This window comes from Leptinotarsa decemlineata, unplaced genomic scaffold (genome assembly GCF_025532065.1).
Source record: "Leptinotarsa decemlineata unplaced genomic scaffold, Ldec_3_MD MMD2_P_RNA_scaffold_2, whole genome shotgun sequence".
Classification (NCBI taxonomy): domain Eukaryota; kingdom Metazoa; phylum Arthropoda; class Insecta; order Coleoptera; family Chrysomelidae; genus Leptinotarsa; species Leptinotarsa decemlineata.
Window position 1 is genome coordinate 19,277,786 of NW_027412529.1, and position 21,921 is coordinate 19,299,706.

Here is a 21,921-nt window from a genome sequence, read left to right on the forward strand (position 1 = left end):
ACATAACCTTAAACCGCTAGGACTGGCAGTTCTGTCACAGCATAATTGTTACATGCTGTGGTTCCGTGGTCTGGCAGCCAACTTCACTATTTACCGATTGGTATTTGACTGATGACTGGTTGACGCATATTATTTCATATTGTTGTGTTATGTAATATGAAAGATAACTATGATCGTATGATCTATCTCTTATTTTATTTCGATCTTTCAAATTAAATTTGTGTAAGTTGTATTTAAATATATGATACAGAAACGGAAGGTAACTGTCAAATACCATCAGCAATCTCAAGTGTTGAGTGTTAGCTATTATATGTTCAGTGTAAGGATTAAATTCCCTTATAATCACACAATGCATGATTTCCTCATGAAAATCAGCTGATTTTACATAATATATATTTTATATACAGAAAATACTATGTGAACCATGGCATTAAACATATTTATAAAAAATTCTAAAAATATGGTGAGAAGGAATGCTGCTTATTTTGGTTTTTTTTCGAAGAAAGTGGATTATAAGGTAGTATTTTGTTTTTTCAACCATTCATTTAAAACAAATTATACTTTTAGAAATGCTTCCAAATTCTTGGAATTGATGAAACGAGTGATCAAGAACAAATCAGGTCTGCTTACCTCAGTCTTGTTAAAAGATATCATCCAGATAGTGGCACTGATGAAGCCAGTGCCAAGAAATTCCAAGAGGTATGTTAATTCAATTATAAAACACTTTGGGACAACACTTTGTTTGTCACTATGATTTAATGTATATATAAATGTAAACATATATCAATGTAAATACATAAAATTTAAATGATATAAACTTAAAATTATCATCCTGGTTATCTCTTGAATTCTGTTGCTTCACTTTTTTTAAAGTATTCAGTGAAATTTTAATAATGTCACAGTTAAGACCGTTGGCTTCCATAGTTAGTATGGTGATTTGGGACAGTAGAAACATATTGTTCCTAGTTGAACGAACAGGTATTTGGAATTATACTTCATGTAATAGGTCATTACAATTAATGTCACCTGATTTAATTTTATAAAAGTTAATGATATCATTATTTGTTCTACAAAAAGAAAGGGTGGGAAGATTCACCAAATCAAGTATATCCGAACAATCATATTCTCCAACTGTGAGAAGATGAGAAACGTTGGGACTGGGTGAAAGAAAATAAAGAATGTTTCAGTTGTTGCTTTTTGAAAGCAAGAAAAAATGTGATGTTGATGGCTGCCTTCACAAACATCATCCTTTTTTACATAAGGAACCTGAAACAGTACTAGAAAACTACAAAGAGCAAATTTGCCATCATTTCCTCAGGATGAAGTTGTCTAAGGTTTCATTAAGAATAACTCTTGAAGAATTAAATGGCCCCAAAGGTAAAATCAACACTTATGCTTGTTTTAATGAAGGTTCAACGGTAACCATAGTTGACGCTGTATTGGCTGAGAAAATAGGTGCTACTGGACCAACAGAAATATGAAACTCAGTTGAACAAATTATATGACCTGTAAGGTACTCCACTGGAAGATCAGTTTGAAGATAAGAGGAAATAATAAAGATGCTAAGTACGATTTGGATCCATAACTTATCTCTTCCTGTACAATCAATTGACTCTCTCTGTATCTGTAGATTAGGGAGGGTGAGTGTAGGCCCACAGCACTTAGGCCACATGTGACCCATTGTACATCCTCCTGAGGAGTAATCCTCCTAGATCATCGTCCATCCTGTCCTTTCCAGGAAGGTGGACAGGTCACCGGTAGACATCTCCTTTATAGGCCAAGACTCGCCGAACACACACTCTCTTATTGACAATAACTCTGGGCACTTGCACAGGACATGCCTGACAGTCTCATCTTCCTGTTCACACATCCTGCATAGAGATGTGTTCATTAGCCCCATATTATGGAGGTGTTTCCTTGGTTGACAGTGGCCAGTCAGAAATCCTACTATTAGGGGTAGATTTTTCCTGGTCACCGCCAAATATTTCTTCGGCGCCAGCTTCCCAGGGTCGCCCAAGGTGATCCTGGCAAGATTACATCCTTTGATTCCATCCCATATCTTTTAGGATTGAGCATGGGTGTAACATTTGACTAGTTCTGCCATTGTCAAAGTCATCAGGCCGTAGGTGCCACTGGGTCCTAAAATTCTTAGTTCAGCCGCTTCCTTGGCTAAAGAGTTGGCAATGCGATTACCTTCACTCCTGTCGTGTCCTGTCCTGTCCTGTTATTATCTACCGAGGCTTTGGCTAAATCTAATACTAGCCCTGAGGTTATACGTTGTCTGTTCAAGGCTAATAGGGCTTGTTTGCTATTAGTGCAGACAGTGTTTTTGCCAGAAATTCCTTTCTTGGTTATTTCTTTTGTGGCGATTGAGATACCAGCCAGTTCTGTTTGGACCACGCTGGTATTTCTTCCCATTCCCCACTTAATACCTAGGCTTAGTGATCTGGAGTACACTCCATACCCTGAGCCTTCTTTGGTTTTTGAGCCGTCTGTATAAATCCGTATTGAATTTGTATCATCTGACTCTATGTTCTGCTTAATTTGTATTTTGTAGGGTTTATTAAACACAAACCTGGGTTCAATTGCATCGCTTGTTGCCTGCAGCAGAGGTTGCGCAGTAAGCGCTTCACTCCATAGGCCCAGCCTCATTTGACCCATTCCTACTTCGCAGTTTACACCAGCCGTACGCAATCGTAACATGGCCATTAACGCAACCTCCTTATCATACAGGTCCATAGGGGTGAGACCTGTAATTAATTCCATTGCCGCGGTTGGTGTTGTCCTCATGGCTCCTGTGATGTTTAAACAAGGCAGTCGCTGTATTTGATATAATTTTTGGATGGCTGTTGGTTGTAGAACTTTCGGTCCCCAAGCAATGGCTCCGTACGTTAACATAGGTCTTATTATTGCAGTGTAGATCCAGGTGACCACACGGGATGAAAGACCCCATGCGCGTCCCACTGTTCTCCGACATTGCTCATAAGCCACGTATGCTCTTTTTGCTCTACTCTGTAGATGTTAGCTTCCTATCGAGGATAGTACTAAGGTATTTTACCTCTTCAGAGAAGTTTAGTTTGCTTTTGAAGATTTCGGGAGGTTTTAAGCCCGTTTAACTTCTTTTCCTGGTGAAAAGGACCATCTCAGTCTTCTTGGGATTGATCGACAGTGACTGTTCCTTACACCGTGCTTCTATTAATTTGAGCCCATCCTTCGCTCTATCGCACAGTGTGTTCACAATTGACTCTAAAAGTCTATCTAAGAAATGCACTGTGTAAAATCATAAATTCTTATTGGACAGGACCACATTGATCTCATCACAAAGGAGGAAAAAACTAACCTAGGTTATTTAGATCGATGTTGGGAATGGAAATAACATAAAACAGTATTTTGGACGAGTAGATAAATAATTTTCCCTTTTTATAAGACGATTTGGACCAAGTTGAAAAAATTTTTCAAAATTGAAAAGTATTATAAACCATTACAACATTCATATGACATCAGAGCCTCTATAATTTTGGAGAAGACGACAAAAAGGATAGATTCAAACAGATGTGAAACTGGACTTTTATGGAAAAATGATAATGTAACTATACACCAAATAATAAATGTACTGCCCTGTGCCGAATAAAATCAATAGATGAAAAGATGGACAGAAATTGAGATTTTGGTCTAGAATACGAAAATAAAATGAGTGAATATTTAAAAAAGAGTATGCTTGTATAAATGGCCGTCCCAGAATGACCAAAAATCTCTGGATATATCAGAAGCGAAGAAAAATTTTGTGGCTGTCACCAAGAAATCAATTCAGATCTAAAACAGGCTTTACCAGAAGTGAAAAGATATTCATCATGGTAGAAATTACTTTGAGCAACAGCTTGGATGTTGAGATATGTCTATGAATCATCAAACAATGCAGAAACCGCAGAAACAATTTGGCTGAAATTTGTTCAGATCGAAGATTTTTCCGAAGAAATCAATTCACTATGAAACGGAAGTCAGCTGTAAGAAGTTCTTGGAGCCACTGTCAGTGGTGCAAAAATAAAAGAGCTCAGCCTGTAGTTCCAGAAATGGCCCCCTTACTCAGTTCTCGTTTAATTTCTTTTGTCAAACTTTTTATCATAGTAGGTATGGACCAATGATGTTAATTGGTTGCCGAAAAGAAAAGAATTATGGAGTACTTTCCACCTGCATGATCACTCGTGCGGTTCATCTGAAAGTTGTCCAATCATTAAGTACCGACTCAGCTATAATGGCAATAAGAAGGCTCATCGGACAAAGAGGGTGCCCTAAAAAATAATGTCTGACAATGAGACAAATTTAAGAGGTGCCGATATAGAACTGAGAAGGTCTCTTTTGATCATAATAAAATCTCTTCTGAACTGATTACCTTTAATATAGAGTTTAAACTTTGTTTCCTCCCTCTGCTCCACTCATGAGAGGCCGTTGGGAAAGACTCATCAAATCAATAAAAACAACTCTACGTGGGGTTTTGAAGTAGACGATACCACGAGAAGTTCTTCACACATTGCTTGTAGAAGCTAAACATATTGTGAACAGTCGTCCTCTCATCCATGTATCATTGGATCATTCAGATGTTGAAGCTTTAATATCTACCAAATCATTTTTTATTGGGTACTCCAAGTGTAGTTCAAGTTGTAGAAAAGTTTGAAGAAGGAAACAGTGGCGAAAATCTCAATTGAAGAAAAGAGAAATGAAACTTTCTATGTTATTACTACTTTTATTTGTAACTAACGTTACTGTAGTTTTGTCCTATACGGACATTTTCAAACTTATACAATAAACTAATATAGTCTACATCCATCAAAATCTCCATCGCTCACTGATCATTTCTGGTGCCATTGAATCAAATAAATTTGCTGGTAATAACCAGGAAAACGAAATGGTGCATATCACCCACAAAAAAAATCAAGGTTGGAGACATAGTGATAATAGTAGACATCAATTCCTAAAAAACACTTGGTACAAAGGTGTAGTAACTGCAACATATTATCCAGGTGCAGATGCCAATGTGCAAGTGGTCGATGTAAAAACAAATATTGCTACATACAGAAGACCTATTACCAAACTTTGTCTTCTAGATGTTTATAAACAAACAGTGTTCTTGCAGAAGTTAAATTTAAAACGTTTGTCTTTGTTAATCTTGTTTATTTAATTTTATAGTATGTTTGTGACAATTTTCCTGTAAAACAATTGAGGGTGTAAAATTATCTTCTCACTTTTATATCAAACAAAACCAAAGTCTTGGCCAAGTTGAAAGTGAAACCAATTCAGACACACTATGACTCTATCATTATACAAAAAAGTTGTGAATTTCTGAAAATAGGAAGGGAGTAAGAAATTTCCTAATTGTTTTGTATAATAATGATGAAACTTTTTAATCTTTGAAAATAGTTTATATTGAAGTTGATTACTTTTTCCTTTCTTTCAAAGTTTCCCACATTTTTTGTATAATGATGTTACAGTAAAAAGTTTTTGAATTTCTTTGTCTTCTAGATGTTGATAAACATAAAGAATAGTGATTAATAAGATTTCATCACTGGGAGGTAGTCTTATTGCCGAAGTTAAGTTTAAAACGTTTGTCTTTGTTAATCTTGTTTATTTAAATTTATAGTATGTTTGTGACAACTTTCCTGTTTGTCCCTGTATTAAAAACAATTGAGGGTGTAATATGTAAATGAGAAAAAGTTGTTGATGGTGCGAAAATTATCTTCTCACTTTTATATCAAACAAAAACAAAGTCTTGACCAAGTTGAAAGTAAAACCAAGTCAGACACACTATGACTCCATTATACAAAAAAGTTGAAATTTTCTGAAAATAGGAAGGATGTAAGAAATTTCCCGCTTGTTTTGTATAATGATGGAGAAATAGTTTATATTGAAGCTGATTATTTTTTTCCTTTCTTTCAAAGTTTGACACATTTTTTGTATAATGATGTAAAAGTATAAAGTTTTTGAATTACTTGTTCTTAAAAACACTTCCTATTCTACCAGTCTTATAGGAAAATTTCATGGCCAGTTTTTCATATCTGGTAGGCCAAAGTGAATTCAAGGTATTATAAAAAATACTAATAATACTTGATAGGATTTTAATTTTTTTGTCATTTTCCGTAATTAATGAAAAAAAAATTTTGATGAAAACTTTTCTGTTAATTTTTTTTAGACACAAAAAATTGAAATTCTATATTTTTAATCATTTAGGGCAACACAAAAATCGTAGAATTCAAAGCACCAAAAGTTTTTGTCAATAAATTCTCAGATGATTTATACAATATTTATTTAATTGTCAGTGTTCAGACTTGGGTTTGTGTACGTATATAGGGTTATAATTTAAGGTAATACATTATCTTCTTTTAGAATTTTCATCAACTTGTTTTACAGATTGATTGTGCTTTTCGAAATCTAATGAACAAAAAATCAAGGGATCGAATGGATGCAGAAGAAGGAGTTATTATTGATCACCCAGATATAAAGGTTTGCAAATTTGAAAGTAGATTAATGCACCCGTCTCAAATCATAAATCACAGTCCAAGTAGCAAGCGAATATTCAAGACATATTCTTTAAATATTCAAACAATAATTTAGAAGTTATCTGTTTGAATCATATATATCATTTAAATATGAATTTTGAATCATTAATAACTTTTGAATGAGTGTAAATCAATGGAAAAAACGTATTGGACTAGCACTGTAATAATGAGTTCATTTGGAAAATGGAAAACGTTTTGGGAAAGAAAGGTTTTGGCCGTTCAAGTATTACGTAAGCAAATTTATTACAATTATTTACCCCCCCCCTCATCCCCATTGTCAGCAAATGTAAGCAAAGCTCTTACCCCCTCTCACATGCTTATGTAAACATTGTTATATGCATTTTTCAAACACAGACAATGTGTGGGTTGTCATATGTGTAAAAAATTGAATAACTACTGCTGACGTAATCACCATCTAGACCCCCCCGCCCCCCATGTCGCCTAAATAAGCAAAGCAAAAAATGTTTTAATATATTTTGAAGATTGTTGATATTGACTAATACTATTGAGGAACATGATAATACACTTAGAAAAGTAATCAATAGAGAAAGACTCCTCAATGTTGAATTCAACAAAAATAAAGTACACTTCAGACAAACAGATGTAAAATACTTGGGAAATGTATTCAATAAAGGAATGAGAATCAGCTATGAAAAACTTGAAAACCTCCCGAAATCTTCATAAGCAAACTAAACTTCTCTGAAGAGGTGAAATACCTTGGTACTATCCTTGACAGGAAGCTAACATGGAACTCTCAACTACAGAGTAGAGCAAAAAGAGCATATGTGGTTTATGAGCAACGTCGGAGGACAGTGGGACGCGCATGGGGTCTTTCACACTGTGTGGTCACCTGGATCTACACTGCAATAATAAGCCCTATGTTAACGTACGGAGCCATTGCATGGGGACCGAAAGTTTTACAAGCAACGGCCATCCAAAAATTATATCAAATACAGCGACTGCCTTGTTTAAAAATCACAGGAGCCATGAGAACAACACCAACCGCCGCAATGGAATTAATTACAGGTCTTACCCCTATGGACCTGTATGTTAAGGAGGTTGCGTTAATGGCCATGTTACGATTGCGTACGGCTGGTGTAAACCTTGAAGTAGGAATGGGTCAAATGAGGCTGGGCCTATGGCGAGAAGCGCATACTGTGCAACCTCTGATGCAGGCAACCAGTGATACAATTGAACCCAGGTTTGTGTTTAATATAACAAATAAAATAGAACTCAGAGTCAGATGCTACAAATGCAATACGCATATATACAGACGGCTGAAAAATCAAAGAAGGCTCAGGATGTGGAGTGTACTCCAGATCACTAAGCCTAATGATTAAGTGGGGAATGGGAAAAAATACCAGCGTGGTCCAAACAGAACTGGCTGGTATCTCAATCCCCACAAAAGAAATAACCAGGAAAGGAATTTCTGGCGAAATTATACAATTTGCACTGACAGCAGACAAGCCCTATTAGCCTTGAATAGACAACGTGTAACCTCAGGGCTAGTTTTAGTGTCACCAAGATTTAGCCAAAGACTCGGTCGATAATAACATTATCCTGAGGTGGGTTAAAGGCCACGACAGGAGTAAAGGTAATCGCATTGCCGACTCTTTAGCCAAGGAAGCGGCTGGACTAAGAATTTTAGGACCCAGTGACACCTACGGCCTGATGACTTCGACAATTGCGGAACTAGCCAAATGTTACACCCATGCTAAATCCATAACGAGATGGGTGGAATAAAAGGATGCAATCTTGCCAGGATCATCTTGGGCGCCCCTGGGAAGCTGGCGCCGAAAAAATATCTGGCGATGGCCAGGAAAAATCTATGCTTAACAGTAGGATTTCTGACTGGCCACTGTCAACTAAGGAAACATCTCCATAATATGGGGCTAGTGCGCTAGTGGACACACCTCTATGCAGGATGTGTGAACAGGAAGATGAGACTGGAGATGGACGATGACCTAGGAGGACAACTCATCGGGAGGATGTACGATGGTCACATATGGCCTAAGATACAGAACTCTACAGATACAGAACTTGGAGCAGTGAAAGACTTGGAAGCATCCAAAACGAAAAAAAACATTTACGTTTATTACGATCAGTTAACTATTTGAAAAACTACACTTCTAATTTTTTCCAGGTCTCATGTCCTTCACAAAGATTGTTGAAAAAGGATGTGATCTTTCAATGGCTCACAATTTATGTGATTGCCCTGGAAAACGAAAAGTCACGTTGAAAATTGGTTCAATCAAAAACATGAAAAGTTCATCTGCCTCATTTTCATAATTTTTTTCTAAATACTCAAAACGGCCATTCATGAGTGTTATCTGAAAACATATTTTTATTGTTCTTGTGTATATCAATGAAATTTTTAAGTGTTACCATTTTCGAGATAGGTTCGTGATATCAGCTGTATACAAATAACATATAGGAATTCTGGAAGTGGTTACTATGAAAGAGTTTTATAGATAGGTCGAATATCTTTATATATTCTGAAGGTCATTTGTACTTATTTATTTGTACAATGACGTCCTTATGGAACAAACTTTCTGAGATGGTTTTTCCAAATGAATATAATTATAGATATTCAAATCTAAATAAAACTCAGAAGCACCGCTCTCAGAGCATTCTGAGGATGTTTGCAGTGCTTGTGCATCTCCATAAAAATAATCTTATAACATATTTGAATGAAAATATAGGTTTCAAGTTGTAAGAATTCGTCTTGGCCACATTTGTTTCAGCTAAAAACTCATGACTTGTACATGAAGGTTCATCTTGAAAATTAACAATCCAAAACTTCTTTTGACTCACTACTTACGACTTTTATTTGGTGCATGAATCCGTCTTGAATGTAGCTTGCTGACCCCAAGTTTATGCTCAGTTAATTTGATTTCTAGCACACTGCCCCACAACATCGACAGTATTTGAGCTATGATGGAGTAGGATCTGGAAATCATTTTCAGAGACAAAAACAATACTACAAAGTTCGAGCAATGAAAGCTGCTGAAAATGTGTATGATCATCGTATATCCAAAGCAGTGGCAGATGAAAAGTCACTGTTTGATAAAAATAAAATTTATGAGAGTTGGGAAAAAGTCCCATTGAATCACAAAATCAAAACAAAGTAAGCCAGATAAATTGACAAGGAAGGTAATATCAATTTTTTTAAAATAAAAATATAATTTTATTATCCCTTTCTTCTCTCCCTATGTGTGAAAGTCAAGGCCATATGCAGAAATTACAGTTACCGAACGTCGGCAGATTCTTTGTATAGCATGGGCGGCGTTATATACTTTTTTTGTTAAAAATTAATTTTATTTTTCATAAACCCACACGGATTTTTTTCATTAGTAGTAAAGAGAAATGTAGTAGTAAGAGTAATTTAAGAAATGCATTGCATTCACTACCAGTCTCTATTGCATAATGATATCGGGTTCGAGTGTGTTAGCATTTTTTCTTATTTTCGCGACAGTGACTAGAATTGAATTACTATGGCCTAAGGCTGATGAATCTAACTTAAAGTGTATTGGTAGAATTTACCGAAAAAAATACACGGGTAAAATAGTGGATCAATCTAATTATGCATATTACATATTATTCTGAACAAGTTTCTCTCTCTCTATCTCACTATCTCTCTTGTTGAGACTGCCAATCTTCTCAATTTCGATTGACTCCCTTATGATGCTGTATACTTGCGATCTGTTTGCAGATTTTGAAGTCACTGTTGTGACCTATATCAAGGTGGTGCTTGTATAAAGCTGAGTTTGTTTGTTGCGAAGTGAGAGTTTGTGTTCCTCTAATCTGACTGATATTCACATATTCGTTTGGCCGACGTATTCTCCGCTGCGATCTCCACATGCAATCTTATATATACCTTGGTTCTCGTAGGTTTATATGTTGTTTTCATTCTGTGTAATTTTGAATTCATCCTTTTTTATTTGTAACTCCTCTGACATAAGGCAGCATGGCTTTTAGTTTTCTTGTGTTTGTTTTTTCATTGCTTTCCTTTTCTCTTTGGTGTATTACATTGTGCATTGTATGATGTATGTATGCTGTATGTCTTTCATTATTTGTTTCTTTGTGTCTTCGTATGTTGGTGTTCAGATCTGGATATAATGGTATTGGCTACCGCTTGTATTAGTGCTGGATGGTGATATGGCGCTGCCTTCAGGCATCTGTTAATATGTATTGGATTCCTGTAGACTGAGCTGAATTCCTCCAAAGGATTTTCTCCTAACTAGTACATCCAAGAAAGGCAACTCATTGTTTTTTTCTATCTCTAAGGTAAACTGAATTTTCTCATGGATTAAGTACAGGTATGTCTAGACGGTCAAGTTCGTCATGTACATGAGGCCAAATGATGAAAATGTCTTCGACATATTTCAGTCATGATTTGGGTTTCTTTTTTTTTGGGATGTTCTGCGAGTTATATGGGTTATAAAAGATCCACAAACGAAACACATCTCTAAGACCCATCGTCAGCATACTGCAACCACAACACAACATTTGCAATCCTATATTAAGAACTCAAAGCTTTTCATCAGCCTCATAGAAAACGTCACATTGGAAACTGAAGATTTATGTGCCAGTTTGGACATAATATCCTTTTACTCTAACTTACATGTAAATAATATGTTCAAATCAAGCTTAGAAACGGTGAAAAACTAAATTTTATTGCGTAAATTGACAAAATGAAATTGACAAAACGAATTTCAAAACTGACACCTAACTGACGAAGACATGAAGGAACAAGAAAGGAAAGACAAATATCATCAAATACCTCCAGAAATGCTCCAAAATGCCAGGAAATCTTTGGATTCTAACTTATATTCTTGAATGATAGTTGATGGAGAAGAGTTCGAGTATCTGTTGTGAATTAACGTAGTTTGAAATTATGCATGGTTTTCCATTTTGTGGGTTGATACAATGTAAATGTTTCAACAGTTGCTTTTTCATGTGTGTTTGCGTAAAAAAATGTTCTGACAAAAATTGAAAAAGGTGCCTGATATATATGACTAGTTATTGCCCGCGGCTTCGCCTGCGTAGAATTTGGTAGTTGTAGTACTAATTAGTAGGTACTATATTGCTGTATCGCTTCTGTTCCAGTATTTTGACAGAATCAGAATCAATGAACTTGGCGTGCGCAGCGTTATAGAACAGTGCTTTCAAAAAAATTTATCTACAGCGCCATCTAGTGGCGAGTTACAGAAAAATTGATAGCCTAACAACCTTCTCTATGAAAAATTACTTATACATGTCAAGTTTCATCACGATCGGTTGAGCGATGTAGAAGTTTATCACTTACCAAACAACCAATTAACATCCATTTTTATATATTAGATAACCTGATTACACTGTGTGTCAATCTGCCTACTACAAAATAAACAATACAATATAATGAAAAGCTGAACATTTTGAGGCATTATCAAAACCTGTAATTATGAAAATAAATAACATTATAAACGGCAGGGAATGTGGCAAAAAAGGACGACAACTTGGCAAAGACAATTTCACTGCCATATACTGTCTGTCCAAATAAGCAGGGTCAGCATGAGAGAATCGAAAACTGTAATAGATACAAAGTCGGTTATATCAGGAGAAACAGCCCATTCTAGAGCTTATTCAAATGACGTTTTGAATAAGCTTTAGATAAATTTTCCTAGTTTGAGCAGTAATCATTTTAACTGGACAAAAAAACATTTTCTCTGGAACAAGATGATGCTCATAGTTGGATCATATTTACATATTCAGAGCAGCACACCGACAACTTCATGATTGATACACGTGCCGAGGTGTTAAAAATAACTGTTTGGTGTTGGGATAAAACAACAGTAATATTCATCCTTTGAAAGGTTTTCAATTCATCCCTGCAGCTTTGAAGCAAAACCTTTACTAAGTTTTGCCTCTGTATTTCCAGGTCTTTTCATTCTCTGTACTTCTCATGTTTTGTGATCTGGTCCTGAACTATTGATTTTCATATCCTTTATAGTCACGCCCTGCCGGGTAAGGTGTCACCCGTGGAGGTTAGAGTTCTCCTAAATCCGTAACCTTGAAGATACCGGGTACCCTCTCGCCATAGAAAGATTTGTCACGGTAACACGGGGTTTTGTCCTAATGGACCTCGTTTCCCTAGCTACTCGTGGAAACATTTATGGGACATGAAGTAAGAATCCGATACTTTTCCTATATATATAGGATATAATACAAGCACTATAGGAGAATCCTTAAGGCGCTCTTTGAGTGGTGCCTGTGCGAAAATAGCGATTCACGTTGGATTTAGAAAAACGTTCTCAGGAAGTTTATTCCACATACACACAATTCTCCAAATGAAAGAGTTCTTAAGCAGTGAAGTTCGTGGTGTACTGAGTTGAACCTCAAAACGATGAGCAGCCACATCCGTCGCGTATTTCTGATATGTCCGCTCTTGGCCTACAGAGGATATGAACGTTGACTAAATGATCACAACTGTTTTCCTTGTAATATCGAATCAAAAGAAAGAGTTTCCCAGTTCTCTAACGGGGTGCAAACGAGGAGCGATTTGTTGGACATAAGTCAGTTTGTTCAAATATCACAAAATAAGCCAGATGGATCAGTGAGTAGGCATCATTCAGAAACCGTAAAGCTGGAAGTAGGCGTTCCTCAAGGTAGTGTACTATCTTCAGTACTGTTCATTGCTGACTTAGTGGAATATCTACCGGAATACAATATAACGTAGTATGCAGATGATTCAGCTTTTTTAGTAGACCGCGAAGGCATTCTGACTAACGAGGACGACTGCAATCTGTTACTAGGGAAACTTGGAGAATGGTTCTCTGCCAAAAAAACAGAATAAGTAATCTTTCATACTAGACAAAGGACTACAAACTATCAAATATTTTTGAAACTTGACGATGTACACTTAAACCGAAACATTTCTGTGAAATTTCTAGGATTGACTTTAGAAGAAACAATCAGCTGGCATGACCATATATATATATATATATATATATATATATATGACAAAAAAAAATCTAAAACGTATCAAATTTGGTGTATTCGTAACCATATCGATAAGAACTGCCTGAGAGATTTTTATTTTGCAGAAACTCAGTCAAATTTAATGTATGGCATAATGCTATGGGGAGCAATGCCGGCAGCACAAGGTCTTATTTTATCACAAAAACGAGCAATACGAGCTATAATGAAAACGTCAAACAGACTCTCCTGTAGACCTGTATTTACAGAGTTGAATAACCTGCCATTAGTCTGCTTGTATTTACTGGAGGTGGTATGTAATATCTATAGAACCAGAAATACACTTCCGAGATATAATGATGTACACCCATATCAATCTAGAGCTAGCAGCAATATCTATCCCAGACTTGACAATATTGATCTGGTGTCAAAGGGACCAATTTCCATGGGTATAAAGGCTTACAATAAGTTGCCAGTAAATATTAGAAATGAGACCACACTATCCAGATTCCGAAGCGCCATGAAAAAATATTTACAAATTAATTTGTTTGACAACGTCACTGAGTATTTTAATTTAAAGCAATAGCGAATTAGTATATGTTTTTATATATTTGTGATTGTACATATTGATTGTAAAACTATAGATTTCTTTTTTTAGGATAAGAACTTCTTTTTTGTTCATTGTGATTGACATGATCTATACCCAATAGGGTCTCGGAATGAATTTTTTTTTTTTAAATATGTGTGTACATGTTTGTAAATATATGTATATATGTAAATATATACATATGTATGTTTATTTGACTACGGCAAGCAAAATTGACACATTTTTTATCCATTTTTTAATTAGCATTTTATATATCTATATGTACCTATACCTTTGTATATGCAAATATTAATTTTTATTCAAGCTTTGATTCCATAATTTTATTCATAAGTGACGTACTGTTTTTTGTAAATAATCATTGACCTACCATATATACGCTATGTATCACAAATGGTGAATAAATATTATTATTATTATTATTATTATAGGATTGATTGATTGATTGACTCATTGCCTCCTTAAGAAAAGGATATCTTGTAGTAATCTGCATGAGTGAATCTAGCATATCGTCAGGAATAACTAACTTACAGTGCCCTCATATGGGAAGGTTGCTGAGGTCACTAAGGTGGGAATGACAACCGAAATATCAAAAAATTAATAGAAGTCTCTTCAGTGTGCTATTATGAGTACCAAAGAGAACATTCCAGAAGATGATTCACAGATACGAATCTATAGCTGCACATTTCGATCTGAATGGCTGAAGGTTATCTGTGAGATTCAGGAGAGCATCCCCTGCTTGGTGGGTTCAGTTAGTACCGTGCAGTCATTAGAGGGCATTTCCTACTTGACGAAAGTAGTACTAGACTGACCACTGATCAGTTCCTCACTAGATTGAGAAAAATTTATCATCGTCTGTTAACCTTGAGCAGATACAAAGCACATGCTCTGTATCTGCCGCGAACCATATCAGGTTTCCAAAGTTTGGCAAAGTCTCACTTTTGCTAGCTGGCTTGAAAGACCACTCACCAAATGAAGTAATCGACTTTGTTTGTTTGGTGAGTGAATTTGTTTGGTCGAGTTTGAATAAGTGTGAGCCACAATCAACCCTCGCGGGTTGCAATCGGTGGTTGACTAGAGCTACCTGCCTACCTCTCACAGTTGGTTCAGGGCACATATAAGGTGCCGAGGAGTTCTTATGATGATGTTTTTATACTTATTTTCTGTTCATAATTTGAGTAAAAAAAGTTCTAGGATAGTAAATGGTAAGTGTTAAGGCATTTGAATTTATGACAATCATGACTGTTTACATGTATAATTTATATTATCATAAATAAGTATATGACATTATTGTCGAACTTATATTTTATTCGGCTCTTAATATTTGAACTCGATGTGTGTTTTCTGGTTATTGTAACTGGGTACCAAACCACACGATTAATCTGACGGTTATAAGTATGGATGAATAATAGTCAGTTGTTTCATGGCGGCACTCCTATAAGCCGGAGGAATTATTGACATCAATTTGTTCAATTTTTATTGCTTTCCGATTTTTTTATGAAATGAACGTCAGGCAGATACTGATTGACTTCAGCTCACCATCTTTATTTTCTTTCTTCCTATTTCATCATTGATCCAAATATCGGATCCTTCAGAATTCAACCTCATACATTTGGCAAGTTCTTTGAAGAGCCTTATCCCATTACCATAATTTATTTTCATTCTTCTTGCAGTTCTACAATTAATCTAAAATATGTCATAATTTTATTACTTTGTCATTAGTATTGGTGCTACATAACATGTTTATTATGCTCAAACCCAATTTGTCAAATCCGAGGAGTAATCACATTCGACATTTAATTGATGTTTCTTCTTTTACAGGCATGGATTTGACCGCTTAGTTGAAGATCTAATTCAGGAGTCGATATCAAAGGGTGAATTCAATAACTTGAAGAATAGTGGCAAACCACTTCCATCACACCAAAACAGAAACCCATATGTCGACTTCGTAACTCATAAAATAAATGAGGTGAGTTGGTAATGAGTTTTTGTAATGAAATTGAACAAGTTTATTTTCGTTATAGGTAAAATATTACAATTAAGTATATGCACATTGATTGGTAGTGCATGCAGTAGGTAGACACATAATTTATTCACGTATGCACTAGGGTGGCCCATCTTATGCTGCCACCCCTAAAAAAAGGTTCCATTTGATGAAAAAACATCCCTACTGAAATTTCATTTTGAAAACGTGTTTTATAATCCTTAACAACTCTGAGTAAAAATTGCTTTTGCTCTTAATCCTTAGTTAATATTTTGTTATACTCATCAATTATTTTGATACCCCTCTCAGCTGTGTCATTATCTACTTTCTTTCCACTCTGCGTAAAGTTTTTTCAGTTTTTCAAAACAGTTGTTTTCTTTTCGAATTGGTGTGCGAGCTTTGTCCCAAAAAACAGAAACTTCTTTAATAGTTAGCGCGATACTTTCACTTAAACTTAGTTTCACTTCACGCATGTTAAAAAATAAAACATCCAAAACTTGTTTCTTAGAAGGCAATTTAGTATCAACAATTTGGGTTGTATAATATCCAATTAAGTACAGGACACTATTTTTCCGTAAACTTCGAGTCTTATAACAGAATAGAGTAGAATATTTATTTCGCACAAGGGACAAATTACAAAATTTGTATAGTACAAGTCAAAAGGAATAGTGTACATTTTCATCCCATTACATCGGGAAGTGATTTGTTAATAACATTAAAAAGATTACGAACAACATATAACATATTGCTAGAGACAGTTATCTCTTGAAAGTGCCACATCTTCTAAACCATATGGTTCAGCTGTAATGAGTAATTTGTGTTTAAATACATTGTGCACTTTAATATGCAACATTTGTTTTTAAATTTCATAAAGAAAATACACAAACAAACTAGGAAGGTCTGTTGCATACTAATATAAGTATGAAATTATTATATAGGGTGGTGACTGGCTTACCACCTGTAAATAAACAAAAATTCCCAGAAAAAAACTACCTGTAAAGGCTCTGGTATATTTTTATTCTTAGAAGTGAGCAATTGAGAAATAAATATTTTAATCCACACCTCGATAGCTAATGAAATGAGGTTTATCAATATAATATTGTATATACCTGCCTGCCTACGGCACGTTTTCCTCTTGTCGGATTGAGTTGAATTTTTGGTGGTTTCATCTTTTAATATAACACAACATTTTCACAGGGTGGCCCAGTAAAAAACTTCAAAAATTTTTTTTTCACTCTTATACAGATGAGCCACCCTAGTATGCACACACACACACACACACACTACCACAAATGATGGTTTTTATGATGTTCCCTCAGGTGGTTCGAAGAGTTAATTACATAGCCTTTTTACCAATGTACAAACTGTCAACTGAAAATATCTTTTTTTTTTCAATCAATCAATCAATTTATTCATTGTAAATGAAACATTACAACGTCGTTATTTCCTTAGTATTAAAATTAAAATTAAAATACATATACACAGAGATGCACAGATCAAAATAAAATAAATAAATATATACAAAATTATCATACACATGTAAACCTACAAGAGATGTAGTACATGTATTATTCATTTATAAAATCTTCTATTGAATAGAAACATTTTTCTATTAGGACATTTTTCAGCCAGATGGAGAATTCATTCGAGTGTTTCTTTTTTGCAAAGTCTGGAATTTTATTATATAATTTTGCGCCCCAATAATCGCATCCTTGCTGTGTTTTCTTCAATCGATGAAGAGGAACTTGCAGTAAATCTTTATTTCTGGTATCATAAGAATGATTGAGTACATTTTTTGAGAACATCTCTGGATTTGCGTGAACATATTTTAGACAACTATATATATATATGCACTGGGAATGGTGAGGATTCTTTGTTGACGAAAAGCCTCTTTGCAGCTATCTCTATATGCAAGTCCGCATAGAATTCTGATGGCTTTTTTTGCTGAACAAATATTTTGTTTGAATCAGAACTTGTGCCCCACAAAAGGATTCCTTAAGTTGCTATGCTGTGAAAGTTTGAAAAATAGGTTATTTTAGCCGCTTGATGTGTTGAAATTGTTTTCATTCTCCTTATACAATATATTGCTGAATTAAGCTTCTTACTCATTTTGCTTATTTGTACCTTCCAATTTAGTTTTGAGTCCAGATGTATTCCAAGGAATTTTAGTGATTTTTCCTCTGTATTGTTTTTGCTTGAAATCATTAGCCTTTGAGTTTTTTCTTTGTTTAGCAGGAGTATATTTGCCGTAAACCAAGTATCTGCTTCGGCTAGAACTTGCTCTGTCTGTTGTCTTATGTCACCTTCATCTTTGCCTTTAACTAGAAAAGTTGTATCATCTGCATATGCACTTGATGCATAAACCTTGATATTTTCGAGAAGATCGTTTGTGTAGATGATAAACAGAATTGGCCCTAAAATAGAACCTTGAGGCACTCCTTGAGTTACCGGAATTGTCTGAGATAGTGAATTTTTCCACCATGTCGATTGAAAACGATTTGACAGGTATGACTTGAGCAGTTTATACGAAATTCCTCTTACTCCATAATATGATAATTTCTCTAACAGTATTTAATGGTCAACAGTATCGAAAGCTTTACTCAAGTCACAGCTTAATATCTGGGAGTCCTCTTGATTATCAATGGCATCTATGATTTTTTGAATAATCTCTATCATTGCTGTCATTGTAGATTTTCCTTGCTGATATCCATGCTGAGAGCTGTTGAAAAATGCTGAACTGTCAAAGAACTGGACTAATCTCTTTTTGATTACCATTTCGAAAATCTTTGATATTACTGGTAGAATTGAAATGGGTCTAAAGTTATTCGGAATATCTTTCCCTTTTTTAAAAACTGGTATAACTTTTGTATGCTTTAGTTCATCTGGAAACACCCCTTCGTTTATGCATTTATTGATTATTAATGCAATAGGTTGCGCTATTACATCACCTAAGTCCTTCAAAATTGTGGTTGAAATTCCAAATATATCTTCAGTTCGTTTACGTTTAATTTTATTTAAAATTTGTTTAATTTCTTTTTCATCCGCTTCAGAAAAATAGATTGATCAGACATTATCTATATTATTATTTCTCAGCATTTCAATAGAGGGAACATTGATTTTTCCTATTTTACTTGCTGTTTCTGATCCTACCATTGCAAAATAGTCGTTTAACTCATCAGCCATGAGTTTAGATTTGTTGATTTTTGTAATATTCGGTGCTGTTTCAGACTTAATAATATTCCATATTGCTTAAGTTTTGTCGACAGCCTGTGCAATGTACTCTTCATTATACCTCTTTTTTGTTTCTATTATGTTTCTATTATAATCGTGTTTGTACTGAACATAAGCTCTATCTGATGCTTCATCTGATCTTACTTTCCTTATTGTGTCTAAGGCATCCAATCTATTTTTCATCTTTTTCAGTTCTTCAGTGTACCATTTTGACGATTTTGTTCTTCTTTTATTTGTCTTTTCTTTTATAGGAAAACATGATTCATATATTGTCAGAAATGCATCATGGTAGCATGTGTAGGCTGTACAGGGATCAAGATTTTCAAGTAATGTTGTCCAATCCAATTCTGATAATTTCTTTTTGCATTTTTCAATGTTTTTAATATTTATGTTTCTCGCTGTCACCATGTGATTTTTTATTCTTTCATCTTTTTGAAACAAATTTAGTATTTGTCCCATATGATCTGACATATGTAAATTTACTGTTTGAGAGTTCGTTTCAGAAATTGTGTTTGTGAATATGTTATCGATGCAGCTTTGAGATCTATATGTTACACGTGATGGTTCTACAGTTGTTTTATGTAATCCATAGGATGACAGCAGATCCTCCACAGAACAGCATGTGTTACTTTCAGTCATGAAATCGATGTTAAAATCTCCCGCTAAATAAATATTTTCCATATTATTCGTTCCTGTTATAAATTGCAAGACTGAGTCCAGCTGTTCTAAAAATATATCGATTTCTCCTTGTGGCGATCTGTAGAGTGCCAGAATTATTCCATATTTTGTTATAACTCCAACGATTTCAATCTGCATTTCAATTGAAAAACCTGCCACCTCTTTCATTTCTCTGTACTCCATATTGTTTCTGAGAAGTATCATTACCCCCCCATGTATGTGATGTGTTCTAGAGTAGTAAGTCCCCACAATGAAATTTTCAATAACTAAGGTATCTATTTGCCATTGATTTAGCCAGTGCTCTGTCGATACTGCAATTTTTATTTCCTCTTGTTGATTTAGATATGCAGTCATTTGATCAATTTTATTATTTAAACATTGTATATCTCTAAAGCTCCAGATGAATGTTATGAAGTATAGTTGCCCTTTATACTGTTATCATTTCAAATTTCTGATATCAATATATGATAAAACAATATTTCAGGTACTTATTGAAAACGGATTCACACCAGAATATATATCCCTTCAGAAAGAAATCAAAGAAATGGCCAGCCAGCTTCGACAGGATCTTTTGACAGAGCGTAAACATTTTGGACCGTATCCTCTAAGTGTCGAGGAGAATATTGCTTGGAGTGAAAAAGTTTACCAGTATAAAAATATAACAAAAGAAATAAATAAAAAAATTGCAAAATTTAATTTAGTTGTTCCAGTAATTAATAAACAGATGTTGAATGTGTGCCTTGAAAATGAAGCACAAAAAGTTGTGGTTAATGGGAAAAGCTGTGAGGACATTTTAAGTTTTAATAATGATTCTTCAAAAAATTCACTAGCTACAGATAAAGAGAATAGTAACACAGTTAATATTTTTGGTATAATATATTATTTTCTCAAAGGAAAATAAAATGTGATATTTTTTGATAATATATGCTGGATTTCCAAATTTAACAAGTCAATAAATTGATTAATACCATTGATGTCTTCAGAATCATTTATTGTAACAACTACACATTTTACATTACATTTCATTTTCCATCAACTTCCATCCAGCACATAATATTGAAGAAGACACATTCAGTTATGTTTTATTGGTAGCTAAAACTGAAGGATTTCAGATACCAATGTATATATAATTGCTCATTTTCTTATATTTTCAACTTGATCATGTTTGTTTTCTTAAAATTTATATGTTTTCTTTATTCACATCATATTTTCTCATTTCATAGTCCTTAGAGATATGTAATATTGGACTTGGTACAGCTAATTACTATTTACTGAAAATATACAAGTAATTAGCAATGTCGCTGATTTCATCGCATCATAACATGAAACGTCAATGCCTATTAGTCTAGCGGCGATCGACAACCTCATAATTGAGGATTTCATAAGTGCAGAAATACATTTCCATCTTGCTGGCTGTTATTACTACTACTGGTATATTGAGGTCTGACAAACAACTACACAATCCCTCGGGTCATGGTTTATTTTAATGTAGATTTTGGGTTTTCCAAAGTTCACTCTTGCACACAGTCAACACAAAAGTTTGATTCCCACCACGATCTTTACTTTTATACCTGGAGAACTATGCTTATTTTTTGGAAGAGGCTACTAGAAAACCATGAGATTATGTTTGTTTCTAATTATGGCAGTTTGATAACAATGAAACATTAACCTAATAAGGTGTCCTATAACCTGGCAAGAATCATTCACTCTATTTCAAGATTTGATAAAGATGAACATCAGGGGGAACGATAGTTCCCCCTGATTGATAAAATATATAAAAAAAATTGAAAAAATCACTGTGCTGAATGGGCGTTTGCAGCTGAGAATTTCCCGATTCTCAATAAATCACAAAAGTATATCGAGGGAACTGAAAGGGATGCTGAGAAAATAACTCTAGCAAAACAGCTCAGTGATAG

General features: G+C 34.7%; 1 protein-coding gene across 1 annotated transcript; it reads left to right on the forward strand.

The window, feature by feature from the left end:
* Positions 1–460: 460 nt before the first annotated feature.
* On the forward strand, positions 461–20,976 carry LOC111507803 (dnaJ homolog subfamily C member 28). The gene is made up of 6 exons (XM_023163159.2): positions 461–517; positions 568–699; positions 6,403–6,495; positions 9,452–9,678; positions 15,934–16,081; positions 20,490–20,976. Exons 1-6 carry the CDS (start codon positions 461–463, stop codon positions 20,904–20,906), a joined length of 1,074 nt encoding a protein of 357 aa, XP_023018927.2. The 3' UTR covers positions 20,907–20,976.
* Positions 20,977–21,921: the final 945 nt, after the last annotated feature.